The sequence below is a fragment of the Sminthopsis crassicaudata genome, chromosome X (genome assembly GCF_048593235.1).
Source record: "Sminthopsis crassicaudata isolate SCR6 chromosome X, ASM4859323v1, whole genome shotgun sequence".
Lineage (NCBI taxonomy): Eukaryota > Metazoa > Chordata > Mammalia > Dasyuromorphia > Dasyuridae > Sminthopsis > Sminthopsis crassicaudata.
This window is the reverse complement of record NC_133623.1, coordinates 11,146,217-11,166,807: the sequence shown is the minus strand read 5'-3', so window position 1 is coordinate 11,166,807 and position 20,591 is coordinate 11,146,217. Positions and strand designations below refer to the sequence as shown.

General features: G+C 45.4%; 2 protein-coding genes across 3 annotated transcripts in view; one reads left to right on the top strand and one right to left on the bottom strand.

Moving 5' to 3' along the window:
* The window catches only part of TSPAN6 (tetraspanin 6), an 88,324-nt gene extending 67,904 nt beyond the window's left edge, over positions 1-20,420 (bottom strand). Inside the window, exon 1 of one of the 2 annotated variants that reach the window (XM_074277597.1) lies at positions 20,284-20,420. The gene's annotated coding sequence lies outside the window, so the exon portion shown is untranslated. Of the gene's footprint in view, positions 1-4,233; positions 4,251-20,283 lie in introns of those variants that run through there. The other variant, XM_074277599.1, reaches the window with a different exon arrangement.
* SRPX2 (sushi repeat containing protein X-linked 2) overlaps positions 1-20,591 on the top strand; it is a 35,975-nt gene that overhangs the window by 10,240 nt on the left and 5,144 nt on the right. The window contains exons 3-10 of the mRNA XM_074277596.1: positions 2,570-2,650; positions 8,485-8,676; positions 13,121-13,297; positions 13,581-13,707; positions 13,849-13,970; positions 15,176-15,355; positions 16,110-16,243; positions 20,299-20,420. Coding sequence (XP_074133697.1) covers positions 2,570-2,650; positions 8,485-8,676; positions 13,121-13,297; positions 13,581-13,707; positions 13,849-13,970; positions 15,176-15,355; positions 16,110-16,243; positions 20,299-20,420 — 1,135 coding nt within the window. The remainder of the gene's footprint in view (positions 1-2,569; positions 2,651-8,484; positions 8,677-13,120; positions 13,298-13,580; positions 13,708-13,848; positions 13,971-15,175; positions 15,356-16,109; positions 16,244-20,298; positions 20,421-20,591) is intronic.

The following is a 20,591-nucleotide window of genomic DNA, read 5'->3' as shown; positions in this document are numbered from 1 at the left end:
AAATTCAAGGCACTACATGAATTTATACTCTTAAACTATCATTATTATGGTATATTATTATGATATACAAGCCCCTACTAGTATGTTTACCTTGGAATAGTCTGCCAGAGGATACAATCAGCTCAAAGCGAAGGCATGTACTGAACATGTGGTAAGAAGCAAACATGAAGAGGGGCAATTCACATCTCTAGAGCTGCGGGATTGCTAACATGCTCATACTGTTCCTACCAATCTTGGGATCAAATTCTCTGCTCAATGTCACTCATCTACACAACAGTATTCGACTGGAATAGTGATTGTTGCAGATGTTGCTCTATTCCAAAGTCCTTTTGATTTTACTGTCAAAATACCACCTTGGGGTCCACATCACCTATACCATTGTAATAACTTGAAGACTGATGTCCTTGCCTCAGATCTCTTCTCACTCCAGTCCATCCTCCACTAAACTGTCCAAGAAATCCTCCTAAAGCACTGGTTTGAACATGTCAGTAAACTCCAGTGGTTTCCTGTTACTTCCATGATCAAATATAAAATTCTTCTGGTGGTTTTTAAATCCCTTCATAATTAGGCTCCTTCTAGGAAAGGGACCCACATGGGCAAAAATGGTTGTGGCAGCCCTTTTCATAGTCGCAAGGAACTGGAAACTGAGTGGCTGCCCATCAGTTGGAGAATGGCTGAATAAGTTATGGCATCTGAATGTGATGGAATATTATTGTTCTGTAAGAAACGACCAGCAGGATGATTTCAGAGAGGCCTGGAGAGATTTACCTGAACTGATGCTAAGTGAAATGAGCAGGACCAGGAGATCATCGTACATGGAACCAGAAGACTATATGACAATCAATTCTGATGGACATGACTTGCATCAACAGTGAGGTGATTCAGACCAGTTGTAATGGTCTCGTGATAAAGAGAGCCATCTACACCCAGAAAGAGGGCTGTGTGAGCACTGAGTGCGGATCATAACATACCATTCTTACTCTTTTTGTTGTTGTTTATTTGTTTTCTGATTCATTTTCTTTCCTTTTTGATCTGATTTTTCTTGTGCAGCAAAAGCATTGTATAAATATATTTACAAATATTGGATTTAACATATATTTTAACACATTTAACATATATTGGATTACTTGCCATCTAGGGGAGGGGTGGGGGAAAGGAGGGGAAAATCTGGAACACAAGGCTATGCAAGGGTCAATGTTGAAAAATTAGCCGTGCATATGTTTTGAAAATAAAATACCTTAATGAAAAATAGCTTAAAGTTTAAAAAAATTAATTAGGCTCCTTCTGACTTTTCCAGTCTTCTTATATCTTTTACCCCGACATGTTCTCTAGGACACTGAGCCCTTTGCTGTTGCTCTATCTCCCAACACCGCCTTTTCACCAATTGTGCCTCATGCCTGGAATACTCTTGCTCCTTACTTCTACCACCTGGCTTCCCTGGCTTTCTTCAAGTCTCAAAGAAAATCCCACTCTCTACCAAAAAAGTCTTTCCCTGAAAGTTAATGCCTTCCTTCTGACATTAACTCCAATTTATTCTCCATATGTCCTATTTGTCCATGTCTACATCTTGTCCTAGACTGGGAGCTCCTTGAGGGCAGCAGCCTTTTGCCTTTCTTTGTATCCCTACACCTTAGGCCAGTATTTGGCACATAACCAGCACTTAATAAATTCTTGGTTGATTTGCCTTCACTCGAATGGACGCTGTTTCACCATTTGTCTATAGCCAATATCATCTCTAGTGTCAGATTTAGTTGACGTCCCAGCCTAACTAGAACCCCGACCCCAGGACCCACAAAAATCCTGGCTCTAGGACTTGCCATTTCCCAAGCAAAATCCCAAGCTCCCAACTAGCCACTTTTCTTGCTGACTCATCTGCCTTTGGACAGTGCCACATGCTTAGTGTGTATTGGGGGTGAGGGAAGAAGAGGGAAACCCCCTTCCCCTCCATTTGCCCCACTCTACCAGAAGCACTCCTAAAGCTGGCTACCTGGACTCTAGAGTTTGCTACCCACCTGGGCTCCCTCATTGTCTTTGTCCCTTTTTCCTGGCCCTTTCATATGCAAGATGACAACAGGTTTCTTTTCTCTGGGAGACTCAGCAGCACCACTGTTCCGGAACCAATTTCCCATTCTTCCTCGTCTCCTGAGATCCTCCCTTGCCCCTATTACCCCTGCTACTCAGCTGGCTACTGGTGCCAACTTGAAACAGCCAGGAAATGGTAGCAATGCCCAGTTCCCTCTCCACATGCTTACCTCCTACAGCTACCACTCTGCTGGGCCAGATCTTATATGACTTACTGCAGCTGTAGGAATAAGCCCTCCCCAGGGCCAGCACGCCCTTCCCCTAAACCGGCTTTATCCAAAGGGAGGCCGGTTGCAGGCGATATATGTGCATCAGTTGTGGTTGTCTTACAATTCTCTACACAGAATAGCTGGTTTGCCCAGTTCCTCACCAGGGTGGGGGTGGGGGTGGGCCACATCCTGGAAAGAAACCATTTGGAAGGTGCTGAGGTGGGGAGGGCAGGCCGGAGAAGTTCTGACTTCTGGCTGCTTTGTTCTCTTCCTTCCAGGCTCTGGTTACTATCCCGATGAAAGCTACAATGAAGTGGCTGTTGACATGCCCCCCCAGGTTCCTGCTCTGGACTACCGAGGTAATTTCAGCTCACAGCCAGCCTGGGACCCATGAGGACAAGGACCATAGATCACACCTCCTGGTCATGACACCTCCTGGTCCCCAGTAAGATAATGGCCAGACACATGATATAAACACGTTGGATACTGGCTACATCAATGAATGAATCAAAGGCCCAAAGGGAAACTGAGCAAGGAGTACGAGGGAGGAGACCAGGCTAGCTGTTGCTGGAGGATTATATTGGGGGAGTAATGGGAGATAAGGCTGGACAGAGAGGCTGGAGTCAGATCACAACAGACCTGAGGGGATTTTAGAGGAGAAATCTGCACTGGGGAGAAGGTAAGAGACTGGATTACTCCTAAATTCTCTTGAAGCTTCTCTTCCAGGAGAGGAATTTGGACTTGCTATGGTAGGCAATTCCAGGTTCTTGAGTATGACTAAGGCAAAAAGAGTGAATAGTCTGGTGGCCATGGTGGTATTGGAAAGAAAGAATAATTAGGGTGAATCTGAGAAACAGCAAGACAGTGACAAATTCTGTGACCTCCTAAGAGCTAAACTCAACTTGGCTGTTCTTTCTCATCATTCCCCTTGACTTCTTGGTAGCAGGAGACACCTTCCTCCTTCTCCTTGAGACTCAGATGAGGTAATGTCTACAAGTGCTTTGCAAACCTTTGAGGACCATCTGTATCCATGTGAGCTGCTCCTCTGATGATAACCAATATTTATGAAGCAGCATACCAGGAACTGTGTCCCTGGCACACAGCATTTCCTGATTTCCCTCGCTTTTCTAGCTCCTTTACTCCCTTTTTCTTGTTTGCACCTTGTTCCTTACTTGAGGGTCCAAGCACTCCCCAAGTAGCAGTGCTCAACCATAGATCAGTTCCTCTTCTTTCTCCCCCAAAGCTCTCTTCCAGTTCCCACAGCTTCCATTGTCATCTCCCTCGAAGGATGTGCTGCCAGGTCTCCCTGCCAATTTCCCTTCTGATTTACAGTCATGCATCTTCAAAATTTCCCAAGCTTATCTCTCATCACTCAGCAGGAGCCAGGCTAGCTTGCCCATCGTGCCCAGAGTGCCCTACACACCCCTTTCCATTCTGCTTAGCTCCTCATCTTCCGATTCAAGGTTTACACCTTGGCTTCCCTCTGGGCTCCTCCAGCACTTGATGACGAGACCCTTCACTAGGCATTCAGCAGCCCCTGCCTTTTTTTGCCAGCCAGCTTCTTGTGTCTCATTGCTCTTCAACTATATTATTAAGCAACACACTATAATAGCTTCACAAGGCAGTGGGACAACCATAGTCCTAGATTTGGAATTAGGAGATCTGGGTTCAAATCTTAGGCTTGCCACTTGTGTGAGCTACTTCCTCTCAGGATTTCCATTCCCCCTATCAAATGAGGAGGTTAGCCTAGATGGCTTTGGAGGCTCCCTCAAACTATAATTCTCTTAGTATTGGACTTGATATCGGCAAAGCCTAATATCGATCCTGCCTCTGACCATTACTAATCATGTAAACCAGTAAGTTTACTTACTAGTAAACTAGTACTCCAGCACCTGTCTCTGACTATTAGTAATCATATAAACTGTTTTTTTTTTTTACTTACCATTTAAACCACGGCCAAGTCCCTTTATCTCTGAATCTTCTAAATTCTGCATCTGTCCAATGGGAATCGCGTCAGCTCCAGAACCTGCTTCCTCGGGCTGCTGGGAGGCTTGCATGTGATGATGTGGGTCTGAACTTGAAAGCCGCACTTTAATGTCACTTATTCTCATTATTTCCGAAAGAGCAGAGTCCAAGGCTTATATTTCCCTGTATTCCCAGAAGGTCTTAAGTTTGCGGCTTGACCAATTCCAGTAGTTGGGGAATGGGAGTCATCAGACAATGTCCAAGGAGTTTCACCAGAGGAATGACGACCTAGGTCTATCTAAGTGGCCTCCTGAAGTGACTTTTTATCCAAAATGAACAGCTGACCTTGTATGGGAACACACGGTCCTCAGAACATCTTCACCATAGACTGAATCTAATGATGTAACTTGTAAGGCCTACCTCTTCCTTAAGGCCTAGGGACCTCATAGTCTAGCCTCTTTTTCCCGGGCTGGGGCGGATACAAGGGTGTTCGGGTAGATATTCAGCAATGGCTTGACAGGCTTTTAAATTTAATCTATTCTTGATAGAAGAAGTTTCTCTACCACTTTCTTAAGTCAAGACAATTGAAAAAAACAACTCGAGTCCTGACTCATAGCATTTACTAGTTTTAGGAGTATAAATGGTCATGCTGAAAATGTAACAACCAGCTCTGGCCAGGTCTAGTGGGCTCCAGCGTGCCCCTATATGGAAACACATTACATAAGTGAGCTAAAGTGTACAACCTAAAGATCCAGACAGACCCATGAATGAGTGAAGACGACAATGGTGACATAGATGTTGTAAGCATTCAGAGGACCCTGAGCAAGTCACTTTCTGCCTCAGTTTCCTTATTTGTAAAACTGGGTAATCATAACCCCTACCTCCCAGGGTTATAAGGATAAATTGAGACAATATTGTAAACTACTTTGTAAACTTTAAGGTACTATATAAAGTGATATTGTTACTATCCCCATGTGGCTGATGGGAAAACAGGGACTCTTGGAGACTGGAGGACTTCCCCAGGACTTAAACCCAGCATCCTTTGATATTTGGCCCTAAGTATGGCCTAGAATCAACAAATGGGTTTCCATGTGAGCTTGTGAAACTATCTTCTGGAGGAAAGGGAATATTTTTAAATAGATTTTCATTCATTAGAATTGACGATGATACCGTCTGGCTGAAAAGTCAAATCTGTATTTGATTTCTGGCCATCCCTTTCCGGGTCCCTAACGGGACCTGGTTTTAACAGGTCTTGATTTTAACCTAGTAATCTCTTAATTCCCAGTCAAACCTGGGGTGGTTCTTGCAATACAAGGATGCTGCCACTAGATGGGATCAGTATGCCATGCTCAAAGCTCCAGAGAAGTTCCGGAAGAGTAGCTTAACCCTTATTCATGTTCTAACCTTCTTGTATTCAGCAAAATAGAAAATATTTGAATTTGCAAAAGATCCTGTGATTTTTTTTTTTTTTGGCAACACAGGAAACCCTGGACAAAGGTAATCTCTCCAAACCACCTTCTATGACTTGCAATTGTCCTAGATTCAGAAAAAGTACAATGACTTATCCAGGATAACACAGCAAGTGTCAGAGGCAGATTTTCCATCAAGGTCTCTATTCATTGCTCCACACTGCCTCTCGATTCTGAATATAATTTTCAGAATTGACTTTTTATGGGCAGAGATTTAATAAAAGGAAAAATAATTTCCAGAACATGCCCTGAGGGTCAGTCCATGTACATACAGTCCAATCTCCCGTACTTTTTAATATGCTTGGTCAAAAGCTCAGTCAAACTAAAGATCAACATCAAAGATTCCTGACTGGGCTGCTTATCTCTCAGGGCCAGCTGGCTTTTCTCTTTCTACTCCCCGGCTAGGCTGGGCCAGCTAATCTCATAGAAGGCCTTGCTTAGCCGTAGGGCAATATGGCGTCCCCTTTGCCTCCTCCTCTATACTACCTGGCTGATAATGGACCAGTAATCTCATCTCTCCCAGCTTCCAATTCCTCATCTGTCAAATGGGGATAATTAGGTCTGGAGTATATATCTCACAGGGTTATTATGAGGCTCAAATGCAATCATGTCTGCAGTGAAGCACTTTGCACCCCTTAATATGCTACCGAAATGGCAGTAATTATTATTCTGCAGGCCCTCACTCTTGGAGATCTGGCTTCCCTCCCTACAGTGCTGTTTTTCTCCAGTCTCAGAAGGTGGTTCTTTTGTACTTTGCTATTTTCAGTTTCACATCAAATATTTAGTTTCCTCAGCTGGAGCTGAATATATGTTGATATTCATGTAATCCTTGTTTGCCTGAATGAATGAATGAAGCATTTATTAAGCACCTACTATGTGCAGAGCACCATGCTGAGTGCTGGAGATTCTAAAAACAAGTCAAGTCCCAAAGAAGGAGCTCCCACTCTAACGGGGGAGGTTTCAACTATGAGTCCAATGGAAAGATCCCACAGACCTTGGGATACAACAGCCATGACGGTGGCAATGACTTTGTCAGTGTCATTCCTCTCAGGAAATCCTATCAGTTTCTATTATTGAGCCAGGGACTTCGGACCAAGAGCTTTCTTTTCTTTTCAAAGAATGCAAGAATGGAGGGATGGGAGGGAGATGAAGAAGAGAAAACATTGTTTGCAAGGGCACTGTCCACTTAAATCCATCTAAACTCAGCTCAGTATCCATGTTTTCTTTTTTAGTTTCCATGCACAGTGTTTGAAAAATGGTCAAAATATGGATACTACGTCTATCTTCCATTTCTAAAAATCAAATCATTCTGCCTTCATTAGATTATTGCCACAAAGTGCATACAAAGTGATATGTAACCGGTATGTAGCCTTTCTAGACACTGGCCATGCAGTCAGGTTGGGTGATTTATCTAGTGCGCTGCCTTAAAAGTCCCTCAAATTTTTTCTCAAAGTTCTCTCCTTCTTCCCCCGCCATCTATGTTTAAGACAGTAAGATAATGTGGTAGAATTCTATTGATAGTAAAAATCTAGCCTATCTAAAACTGTTAGGAGAAAGAACCAAATAAAAGTCTCTGAAAGGCAGGTTTGGCCCTAGAACTAGAAATTAAAAAAAAAAAAACCTGAACCCTTTTAGATAGTAATATTTCTAAAATTCATTACACGGTAAGCAGGAAACAGGAAACTTTTTATAGCAAGTTTCTGATAAAATCTCATTTCTCAAATGTATAGGAAACTGAGTCAAATATACAAATGAGAACCATTCTCCAACTGATAAATGCTCAAAGCATATGAACAGGCAGTTTTTAGAGGAAGAAATAAAAGTTACCAATAATCATATGAAAAAAATATATTGTCATTAGTAATTTTTTTTAAAAAATCATTTATAATTAAGGAAATGAAATTTTCTTTGAGGTACCACCTCCTATCCATCAGATTGGCTAATATGACAGAAAAGGAAAATGACAAATGTTGAAGGGGAATGTGGGAAAATTGGGGCACAAGTGCACTGTTGGTGGAACTGTGAACTGATCCAACTGTTCTGAAGAACACGGCTAATAGAATCGTATCTCAAAGAAATCAAAGGGAAGAGGACCCATATGTAGAAAAATATCCCTAACAGCTTTTGGTGGTATCAAAGAATTAGAAACTGAGGGCATGCCTCTCAATTGGGGAATGGCTGAATGAGGAGGGGCATAAGATTGTGGCAGAATACTTTTGTGCTATAAGAAATAATAGATAGGATACTTTCAAGAAAAAAAGAAAACCAGAGAGACTTACATGAACTGAGCCAAAGTGAAGTGAGCAGGACCAGAAGAACATTGTACGCTGTAAGAGCAATATCGCACGATGACCAATGGTGAATGACTTAGCTATCCTCAGCTCATTCTACAATAAGCCACCACGACTCCAAAGCAACATGGTGAAAAATGCCATCTGCTTCCAGAGAGAGCTAATGAACTCAGAGTATAAAGTGAAGCATATTTTTTTCCTATCTTGAGCTTTCTTGCTTTTTCCCCCCTGGAACGTGGCTGATGCAGAAATAAGTTTTGCATGACTTCATATGCATAATAAGTACCAATTTCTTCTCAATGAATAGGAGAGGGGCAGGTGGGAGGGAAAGAATTTGGAACTCAACAAATAAAATAAAATGCAGTCCACGCACATGTGGTTACCAGGTGGAGTTGAGACAGTTGAGTCCAAAGTTACCCCCCCCCCCATATATCCAGCCCTCTCTCACCTGGATTTCTATCTCTCTAGTGCCTCGGTGGTGTTATACTTTGAACATCCAAGATGGAGAAGCCACGTGCTACTCCCCAAGGGGGGGCAACTATCACAGCAGCTTGGGCACCCGGTGTGAGCTGTCTTGTGACAGGGGCTATCGGCTTATCGGCCGGAGGTCCGTACACTGCCTGCCAAGCCGGCGCTGGTCTGGAACAGCCTACTGTAGACGTAAGTGAATGTGTGTGTGTGTGTGTGTGTGTGTGTGTGCACGCGCCTAGTCCCCTGCCTCACCCTGAGTGTGAAAGAGATGCAGGCTGGGAGGCACTGAGCCTGACTATGGATGCCCTAAAGCCCCGAGCAAACAAGCCCACCCCTTTGCTCTTGCACCAGATATTGCCGGGGCTCCCTAAGTGGCAGTCCCAGGGCCGGAAGCTTATGGAAAGGCAGCCTGGCTTGCAGAAAGCATGGGAGTCTGGGACTCTCTGGGGCTCTCCCCACATAAGCAGGGCAGTAACCTCCCCTTCCCCCAACACTTACTCTTGATTGATTGCTGCCAAATTACCCAAGCTGCATTTGCCATCTTCCCCAAGGAAGAAACTGGAGGGAGTGGAAAGAGGCATCAGAGAAAGGAGGCCTCACACCTAGCAGACACAAAGGGTGTCACCCCCAGTTGAAATCAGCTTCTTCCCTGCAGCCCCTCCCATCCCTGGCTCCAGCCAGAACACAAGAAGATCTGAGTTCAAATCCAGACTCGGCTACTTCATAGCTCCGTGACCCTGTGCAAGTCACCTCAGTTTAACCTCATTTTCCTCATCTGTAAAATGGGGATAATTGGGCCTATCTCCCAGGGTTGCTGTGAAGATCAAGTGAGACACAGCCTGTAAAGCACAATGCCTGACACATAGTAGGTATTTAGTCAAAGCTGAAGGCATTTCTTCCAGCCCAGCCCTTCTCCCCATCCTTGTCCAGCAGCCAGTCAGCACTATCTACTGAACACCAGAACTATTAGAAGCCTCCTCAGAGCAGGAACTGCTTCAGGTTTGCAGCACTTCCAGGTGCCAGGGTAGTTGCCACATTCCCCGTGCCTCCTGGACTTTGGGAGATGGTTTTTGAGAGATTCCACAAGCCCACAGCCAGTGCCCGTCCCTGTACTTTCCAAGGCTGGCCCTTGGCAAGCAGGCAGACAGTCCACCTCCAGGCCCTGCCTTGGTTAGTGCTGCCAGAGCTTCTGCTCAATTGGCACATCCTCAGAGAAACAGAGTTGCCTCCATGCAACAAAGAGGCAACTGGTGGAGGTAGGATAATCCAAATCTCCCAAATGGTTCTCAAGGAACTCCCCATGTGCCAGCCAGGCTGCAAAGCACCCTCTGTGGAGGCACACGTGATTATAGCCCCGTGCTTCATCCCCATAAGTCTGAGGACTTCAGGACTTGCTTTGAGTCACAAAGCCATCACCACCATGGGATGCAATGTCCCTAGTATAGTATGCCATCCCTCGGGCAGGAAGCCTTAGTGGGGGCTTCGATTCCACAAATGTAAAGCACTGGGCTGCGTTCTGGTCCCCTGAACCAAAAGAGCACAAATTGCAACCAGAGGTGCTCAAAAAAAAAAACAAAAAAACAAAAAAACAAAAAACCAAGGGTTTGAGCCAGAGGGGTAAATGACTGACTTCACAGAGACCTGCCCTGGGCATCCTTTTCCGTCCTGGGTACATTTTCACTCATTCTACACTCACTGGAGCAAGGGCTAGAATGCTTGACCTGGAATCAGGAAAACCAAAGTTCAAATCCAATCTCAGACACTAGCTATGGAACCCTAGGCAAATCATTTAAACCTCTATCGGTCTCAGTTTCCTCAACTATAAAATGAGGATCATAATAGCACCTACCTCCTAGGGTTGTTGTGAGGAGCAGATGAAAGATCTGTCAAACGCTTGGTACAATGCCTGATACCCAGTAAATACATGATAAATATTTGTGCCCTTCTTCCTCCCATGAAATCCTCTCCCCATACCCTCCCAGCTGAGGACCTCATCTCACACTTCACTGAAAAAAACTGAGACCATTTGATGAGAGCTGCCTTTTTTCCCTCCTTTCCCTCCTCCTCATGGCTTTTCCTTCAGATGTCTTCACCTCCTTCATCCCTTCTTTCCCAAGGCAATCCCCTCCACATGCATCCTTGGTTCCATTCAATCCCATCTTCTCCAAGAGATTGCACCCTCTGTCACCCCACTCTATCTACTATTTCCCTGTCCCCTGACGGCTTTCCTGCTTCCCACAAACATGCCCATGTCTTCTCCAGGGTTTCAAAAGATCCAACTCTCCCTGCTGCTTTAGTACTCCATCTTTCCTCCCCTTTTCGGGTAAACTCCTTAAGAAAACCATCTATATTATGTACCTCCACTCCCTCTGCTCACTCTTGCTTCTAAAACCTTTGCAATTAGCCTGCCAACCTTAGCATTCATCTGAAACCACTCTCCAGAATTAATGCTGATCCCTCAATAGCCAAAATTAATGACTTCTTCTCGTTCCTCAGTCTCCATGACCTGAAAATAGTTCTTCTCTCTCTCTAGATGTTTGTGAAATGGTCTTCTGCCAGTGTTCCTCCTATCTGACTAAACCTGCTTTGTCTCCTCGTCTGGATCTTCTTCCGGGTCATATTGCCTAACCATGGGTGTCTCCAAGGCCCTGGTCTGGGATGTCTTTTCTTCTTCCTCTGTAGTAGAGGTTGGCAAAGTTTTTCCTTGTAAAGGGACAGATGGCAAATAGTTTAAGCTTTGTGGACTGGGATGAAATCAAGGATATCATCAAAGAGAAAACCGATTTCCACAAAATTTTTTTTACTGACAAAGTTCAAAATATAATAATCATAACTGAGTATGATTTTTGTAATATAGGCCTAGTAGTGAGACAAAAAAAATGGGCTTCAGGACTTGCTTTGAGTCACAAAGCCATCACCAGAGTGGGATGCAAAGTCCCCTGTGTAGTACGCTATCCCTCGGGCAGGAAGCCTTTGCTTGATTGAGGTACAAGTTAATATTCCCCATCATCAAAATCAGTTTTGCAAATATTCATCTGCGAATGTGCTTCTAATTTTATGTATTTCATTTTAACTGTCTATTCACACAGATAGGTACTGCCAAGTATTGATATCAGTCCACAAGCACATAATTTTAATTGAACATGGTCATCACTTGGAAGGCATTTCTAGAATTCTATTTGATTCTTTTCCTGAGATGTGCCTTTTAGCCCATCATTATATTGTAGATGAATCACTTCCAGGTGCAGATTAGATGGAAGCGCCTGAATTGCACAGTTAAATAGATTTTAAACTGTGGAAATCGAAATCCAAAAACTGCTACTGGAATTATGCTCTGAAAACATATCCCTAGCAAATTTGGGTAGGGATGGAGATCTGGCTGCTTCTTTTTTCCCTTTCGAAGCGTATATAGCATTACTTGTTGACATTTGTAATTCAAACATTAGTTGTCATCACATTTACTTTAGTAGAACTTTTGCATACAAGTGCAATTTTACCTCTCAATTTTAGGTTGAATTCATTAAGAAACCTCATTAAGAGCAAAAGCTCATTTCCCAAACCATTCAGCATTCACTAACAGAAGATGAGGGTGCTTTTTCTTGATCAGAACAATTTCAACCTTGACTTTGAGCTCCAAAAAATTATAATAAAACTGCTTTTCTTTTCTTTTCTCGTTTGGAAATGATGGGTATATGTCACAGTATGGCAATTCACAGGGCACTCAAAACTTCAAGCGTGAAATGTGCCTCTTCAATTTGTAGTGAAGCCAGGGTCTCTGTTGCAACAACTAGACTGCCATGCCAGCTCAAAAGCAGCCACAGACAGGATGCAAACAGACGATCATGATCTGTGCTCCAATAAATCTCTATGACACTGAAATTTAATTTTATATAATTTTCCAAGTGCCGTAAAGTTGTATTCTTCTGATGTTTTCAATCATTCTAAAAAGCATTCTTTGTGAGATGTGCAAGGGCAGGCAGAAGGCCACAGCGGGCTAGTCCCCGGGGCCTCAGTTCGGCAGCTCCATACTATTCACTTAGCCAATCATCAGCTTCCATGGGTTCGATTCCCATTTCTCCATGGATGGCTATCTATAAATCTAGACACACCTCTCTCCCGAGTCTCAGTCTCCCATTATTCTCAAATTGAATGGCCTATAGGCATGTCATCCAAAACTAAAATCTTTAACCGGCCTCCTTGGGATGCCTTAAACAAGACCCTGCATTTTCCCAAAACCACGCCTTCCCTGTTTGTCTTCCCCTCTCCCCCCTGCCGGAATGCTTTCCCTCCTCCCCTCCACTTCTGCTTCCTTCTGCCCAAGGCCCTTCCTGGTTCTTGCCCTCACTTCCCATTCCACAGGCTTCTTTCCCAGGTATCTTCCATTTATGCTCTTTTTGAATGTCCAGAGTCGTCCTCATGTCATCTCCTCTTAATTCCTTAAAGACAGGGCCCATATTTTTGCCTTGCTTTGTAGTCACCAACTTTAGCACTGTGCCTGACACACACTGAACACTTCATGAAAACTTGTTGCCTGACTAAGAGAAGGTTTCATGCTGCACCCTGGGTTTCCTCACTATTTCTGGGCCCCTAAGCACCACCACTGCTCACAGAAGACCCCTTGGCTCTCTTGTAGAGGTGAGATGTTCCGTGCTGCCATTGATCACTAGCGGTACCTACAGCTGCACAAATGGCATCCTGCTCGATTCCCGCTGTGACTACAGCTGCGCCAGTGGCTACCACTTGGAAGGTGACCGCAGCCGAATCTGCATGGAGGATGGACGGTGGAGCGGAGGCGAGCCTGTCTGTGTAGGTAAGCTCCAGTTCCCACACAGTTGTCCCACCCACCCGGTGCTGCCTTGACTTGATCCATTCATCCAAAAACCCAGTAGAAGTGTCTGCCAACCATGGAGTGCCATCCCAGGCAGCCTATTCAGGGGCTGCTATTGTTTCTCCTCACCCCCTCAGACCCGCCCTGAACTAGACTTCTTCCCAAGATGTCTTTGAGCTCCCTGCCTCTTGCACCCATCCAAGATTTGCCTCCCAGGAATGAGAATGAACTCAGGAGTTGCCATCTGCTTTCTTACCTTTGGCAGACATAGATCCCCCCAAGATCCGCTGTCCCCACTCCCGTGAGAAGATGGCGGAACCAGAGAAGCTGACTGCCAGGGTGTACTGGGACCCACCTGTGGTGAAAGACTCGGCAGATGGCACTATCACCAGGTAGGTATAGAATAGTAGCTTTCTCCCCCAGCCTCACTTTCACAAAGAATACCCAGACTGTGGCAAGAAGGAGGCCGAGTTCCCTGATCCTAATCCCCACCGTTCCTTCCCCTCATGACTATTCTGCTCTGCTCTATCCAGGGTGACTCTGCGGGGACCTGAGCCAGGCTCTCGGTTTCCTGAAGGAGAACACGTAATTCGGTATACTGCTTATGACCGGGCCTACAATCGGGCTAGCTGCAAGTTCATCGTCAAGGTGCAAGGTCAGAAAGGATGCACAAAATCCCCTATTACTTCCACTCTGTTCCTGCTTTGCTAGCTCGGGCACACACATACCCAGAGAGGCAATATAGACCAGTAGAAAAGGCAGCTGAATTTGGAGTCAGGGGAACTAGGTTTGAAACCTGGTTGTTAATCACCACCTGGCGGTGACTGATGTTGAACTACTCACTACTTCTCTGGGCCTCAGTTGCCTTGTGTGAATTCTCTCCCTTCTCTAGATCTGTGATCATACAATCTTATACCCTCACACATCTGTGCTGTGGAAGAGAACTACCAACCTGGAGATGCCCTCTAACAACATCAACTTGTTTCAGGGATTAAAAAGCCCACATGTACACACATAATTCAGCTATCCAAGTCTAGGTCCCACAAGTCCCGAGCCACTGTCTGGATGTGGATGAGCTCCCATAGTTACTGATCCAATCCTTCATGATGGCTTCAGAAGGGCCATACTGGGGCAGGCCCAGGTCTGTCCAGCCTAGCCTCTGGAGAGACACATTGTAGAAGTCCAAGAGTCTTCTCAGAGATTCAGAATGCATACCCGAGGTATCCCAAGCTGAGCACTGTGAGGCCATTCTGGGTATTGCCCGCTGCTTCTAAGATGCCAGCCCTGGGGCTTTCTTGAAGGAATTCTCAGACACAGAGCTCAAAAGCTACACATGCCTTCAGTCCATCTCTGGTCACACTCGGAAGTTATCCTACATGGCAAGCAGCTTCGCTGCTGGTTGACTGGCCTTTCCTGTAGCTCTCAGGCTTTCAGCTGACATTTTACACTGTTTAGGGGTAGAAGAAGCCACCATAGCTTGTCACTGTATTTCTTGGTGATTATCAAAGCTGGTTGGCACTTCAGGGTTTTTCTCGAATAGGTATGGAGAAGCCACATAGTCTGCCTCCATCCAGGCACTCATCTTAACGGGAAGTTCTCTCCTTTTTTACCACTAAGGCCAGCTCAAGTCCCATATTTTTGCAGAAAGTTTCCCCAACTCCTCCAGCCCTCTCCTCTGAAGTCCTACACCCGGCTATTGATTTATATACCGTCTTTGACTTGTCCCTATTTTGTTTTTGCGTTTGCTAATTCCATCCTGGGTACCCCACGGTCTCTCACCTTGAAAAACCCAGCATGGACACTGTCAGGGCCTTACTTTGCTAGAGGAGATCAAGCCTCATTTGAGTTCTTCCTCCACAGTGAGACGCTGCCCTACTCTGAAACCGCCTCAACATGGCTACCTCACCTGCACCTCGGCAGGGGACAACTATGGGGCCATATGCGAGTATCAATGTGATGGGGGCTACGAGCGCCAGGGGACCGCCTCCCGAGTCTGCCAGTCTAGCCGACAGTGGTCAGGATCCCAGCCCATCTGTACCCGTGAGTGAGAAGAGGGAAAAGAGAGTGGTCATGTGGAGCGGGCCGCCTTGCTTCTGGAGGTCAAGCCCTGAACACAGTTGTAACTGGCAATTTCTACACCCCAGAGGTGGAGAAGAGTGGGATCACCTAGGATATAGTAATTGGGGGGGGAACAGAAATATGTCTAAGCTGCTGAAAGGAGATGAAAGACTCAGGAAAAGGCCTCTGCTGCCACAGCAGGGGCAAGACAAGCACAGAAGCACAGTCAGGCTCATACTGTTGGTGCCAATTCAATTATAATGTTCTACTCTGGCTAAAAGCTCGATCGGTCCCACTCTAATAACATCTCTGCCCTAATCTAAGATTCAGTGATGAGAGAGAGTAGTGGGAGGGAAAGAAAGATTTGAGATGCTGGTTGCAGGGACCCTGAGTACATGTGCTGCTTCCTACCCTACAAAAGGAGGGGGTAGGGGCAGCTAGATGGCACAATGGATAGACTACCAGGCCTGAAGTCAGGAGGACCTGAGTTCAAATCTGGCCTCAGACACTTAACACTAGCTGCGTGATCCTGGGCAAGTCACTTAACCCCAATTGCCTTGCAAAATTAAAAAAAAAAAAAAAAAGGAGGGGGTACCTTGAAATACTTTTTTTTTTGGGGGGGAGAAGCCTCCAATGAGGTTTGAAAGAAGGAGTGTAGACCCAAGAATTTAATCATTTAATCATTTGGGAGAGAAGGAAGAAGCAATATCTTGAACGGCCATCCCTTCCACTCTAGCCATGAAGATTAACGTCAATGTCAACTCAGCTGCAGCCCTCCTGGATCAGTTCTATGAGAAACGGCGGCTCCTCATTGTCTCCTCTCCGGACCCTTCCAATCGATACTACAAAATGCAGATCTCCATGTTACAGGTGAGAGCCTTCCCCTTTCTTCATCTTTCCTAAGCTACCTATCAAGTGACACTCATTCCTTCATGTCCCATCTCTCCGCCTTCCCAACAATCCAGATTATCTTCACTCAGTTTTTCATTCATTTTTATTCTGCAACTAAAACCCTCAGCCCCCAATCAAGTTTACCAGTGACCACTTTTGCTAAAGACCAAATTGCAGCAGAAGAAAATCTAGGTAATGCAGATTAAACTCAAAAGGGCATCGTATCCATTTTTTCCCTGCTGAATTGTTAAATTTTAGCAACAGGCCATTGTTTAAAGAGATTCTAAATGCTAGTTGTTCTTCTTAGCGTTCTTGTACTGGGAACCTATGTTAGTGGCTAGTGAGTGGGCCTGATTCACAGTCAGGAAGCCCTAGTATCAAGTCCTGCCTTGTATATAGACCAGCTGTGTGACTCTAAACAAGTCATTTAAGTTCTCTGGGGTCCACAGAAGGACTTCTTCAACTTTTTCTACTCATAACACCGGGAAATTTGTACATGACCCCTAGGCATATGGATATATCAAATAGGTACCCAAATCAAACATTTTCTGAAAATAAATCATAATTTTGCAAACCCCCCTTCAGTTAGGTGATCCCATTTGGGGTTCCGACACACAGTTTAAGAAGTTTTAGTTTGGTCTAGGCAATTCTGGGTTGCCCAACACCTACTGATCTATATTATTAGAAAAGGTTTCCAAACCTGGAGCTCCCCACAGTGCTGAAATCACCACTCTGATCCAAAACAAGAAAAGAAAATGATGTTTGTTCTGGTGAGATCACAAGGCTGCTAGGCAGCTGGTACCCCCTTCTGAAGGGCCATAAAGCAAAATATCTTCCCCTCCAAAGCAATGGGAATCAGAACCGGGGTGTCCGAGAGTGGCAGAAATAGCACCATAGATCTGGAAGAAACCTCACAGGTCACCAAGGCCAGCACTGAGGAAACCCAAGCACATGGTGGTTGACTTGGCCAAGGTCCTAGCAAGTAAGTACCAAGATTTCAGAGTCAAGATTTCAACCCAAACCTCTGACTTCACTCAAATCAAGCACTCTCTTCTACCATTTCCACTGTGTGAATATGGGCAGGGAAAGCAAGAACAAGGTGGAACAACCTCAGGGAAAAGAGTGGCTAAAGACTTTTTCACATATACCAACAGTATAATATAATATAACATTATATTATATGATAATATAATAATATAGTATAATATAACAGGCTAAGTCGAACTCATGCTGCTCAAGCAGGCTGCTAATGCTGGAGAAGGGATTTGGAACAGAGGTCATGAAGAAGAGGGACTTTGGAAAGATGGCAGGCATGCTGATCAGGCTCCGAGGGTCATTCAGGGCAGCTGAGAAAGGCGGGGGGCCAGAGGTGAGACTGACTAGGGTATATTTGTAGACAGTGATGGTGCAGGGAGGCATGAGAACAATTCAGAAATTGAAGCTGAGACCCTAAGGTCAAGAGTAATGACTTTGCTCCTCCGGGGATCTAAGAAAAGAACATAGAAATGGGTCGTGGAGTCTCCAAAGCAGAGACCACATAGGCCCAACCTTCTTATTTTGGAGAGGAAATGAAGAAATCCCAGAGACGCCCACAGGGATAAGAGACCAGAACCCACGTGTTAACTTGGCTTGAACAAGGGAAGGCAGGTGAACTGTCAAGATTTAGAAGAGAAGCCTGCTGACTGGAAAGGCAGTGGGTCTAGATCATGGCACACTTCTCTAAAATTGTGCCATGCTGAGTAGCTTCAATCAATCACTAAACATTTAGTAAGCATCTACTATGTGTAGGCACTGTGCTGTGCAAAATCAGAAAGAAAAGTAAAAGTCAGTCCCTGAATCAGAACATCTAAGATAAATACAGAAGTGGGGGACACCAACAGCTGGGAGATGGGCCTAGAAAGGCCTCCAGGAGAATGTGGCACTTGAGCCAAAGCTCAGAGAAAAGTCCTAAGAGAACCCAAGAGTTTAAGGTTGAGAGAGAGAGAGAGGATGCTAAAGCAAAGTCATAGAGGTGGAGACGAAGCGAGAGAAGAGCAGCAACGGCTGAGCTGGGATGGAGAGAGCCCAGAAGGTAATAGAACCTAAAAAGATTAGAAAGGGAGGCAGGGCCATGTTATGAAGAGCTTTAAGCACCAAACAAAGGCCTCCTGATTTGCCCCCCGAGAGCAGAGGAGCCACTGGAGTTCCTCAAGCAAGGCTTACATGGTCAGACCCGTGCTGTAAGAAAATCACTTTGGCTACTGAGTGGCCCAGGGAAAATTGAAGAAAGAAGAGCAACTGAGAAGCTTTTGGGAACATCTAGGCTAGAAGTGGTAGGGGCCTGAACTGATGGCTGTCTGAGTGGAGAGAAGGTGATGAGTACAGAGAGAGAAGAGAGTCGGGACAGAGTACTGGGGGACAACCATACCCCGAGATCCCCATCCATGATGGGCTTATCGACTACTATGAATACACCGTGTCCTCATGCCTACTAGCACAGTGAAAGGGAGGTAAGTCAGGGATATCAAGAAAAACCTTTGGAGGAAAAGCTCAGCCTTTGGCCCAGAGTGGCTACGGAGGCCTACTTGAAGCAGAGCTGGCTGATTCATTCAGGCAGTGTGGTGATCCAGACAGCAAGGCACAGATGTGGACAGAGTGCACAGAATACATGTGAAGCCCAAAAAAAAAGAGGAGAAAGGAGACAGAGGGCAGAGATGGTAGATACAAGGGAAGTTGTGCGGGAGAGGTAGAAAAGAACATATACTGATACCAATCAGAGGTAGGGGAGAGTGGCAGGAACCAGCGAGGAAAACTTCTGAGCATGGGAGGAGAAAGGGTTAGCGTACAGCCACAAATGGCTAAAAGCAAGAGCAACTCAGGGGTTAACCAAAGGGGCTGTGCCCAAGAAATGAGGATGACAATGTGGGTGAGATCCAGGAATCTATAGTTACACAGATCAGCTAGGTCAATCCTCTGCAAGACAGGCTTGGACTAGATGGCTTCCCATCCAGGTCTCCATCTCTAAGTCTTACGAAGCGTGTGATCAAAAGAGATGGATGGGCTGCTAACAGGGGAAGAGTGAGAGAGAACTGATGGACAGCCCCCTGCTCTGCTGGCAGTCTTATGGTATGAAAAGAAACCAAGCAGGGCCCCCAGCACATTGAGGGAACTCCCCGGGACACAGGACAGGCAGGTATGGAGAGCTTGCAATCTGCATTGCTGGAAGGTTACCACAGTTCCACTGAAATAATAATAATAGTAATGATAATAACATTATATAGAATTTGGGGATTTGCAAAATACTTTAAATACATTATCTTATTTGAGCCTTACAATAGCTTTGCCAGATGGGATCTATTATGATGCCCATTTTACACATGGGGAAATTAAGGTTCAGACTGTTTAAATGACTTGACCAGCGTGACAAAATAATAAGAACCACAACGACACTGCAATGAGCCTTTCAAATATCATTTCATTTTATCCTCACTATAACCCGGAGAGGTATGTGCTATTTTTATACCTGTTTTATATGTTAGGAAACTGAGGCAGACAGGTGACTCATTCAGGTGCACATGACAAGAAATTGACGGGGACTGGAACTCAAGTTTTCCTGATTCCAGGGCCAGAGCTCTATCCCCTGAGCCACCTGGCTGCAGATGACTGAGGCAAGATTTAAACTCTGATCTTCCCGTACCTAAGTCCAGCCTCTCCTAGTCTAAGAGCCAGAGCATTAAATTGAAGGAGACCAGTAACTGTATTTTACCTGTTCCCTATGAGACTCTCCCACTTGGCGGCTGGTTTTTGTGTGTCAGTGAACAGTGTGTATGCTGTGTGGGGAAAGGATAGCACAGGGAGGGCCAAAAGACTCAGCTACAATTGTAAGGGGTAGTCTTTGGCAGAGAATGATGGCCTCCTTCACCTGAACCACCCTGGTTGGGGAGGTGGGGAAGAGGCTGAGCTAAAGGAATGTTCCCCAGCAGGCCAGCCCCCAAAGGAGCTTCTTGTTTGGGGGCAGTCGCAGACACTTTTCATCTTACCTGTCTCCTTTCTAGCAATCCACCTGCGGGCTGGATCTTCGACACGTGACCATCATCGAACTTGTGGGGCAGCCTCCTCAGGAGGTGGGACGCATCCGAGAGCAGCAGTTGTCAGCGGGCATCATAGAGGAGCTCAGGTACGGGTTGGGGAGGCTGGGAAAGACACAGGTGAGACTGGTGAGAATAGGGATTGTGGGAGATATTCCCTTTACACACTTTGCAAGACCAGGGGTTGAGCCCCAATCCTACTGGCTCAGGGACTCAAGTGTTTTGCTATATCTATCATATATCAGCCACTGAAGGCTCAG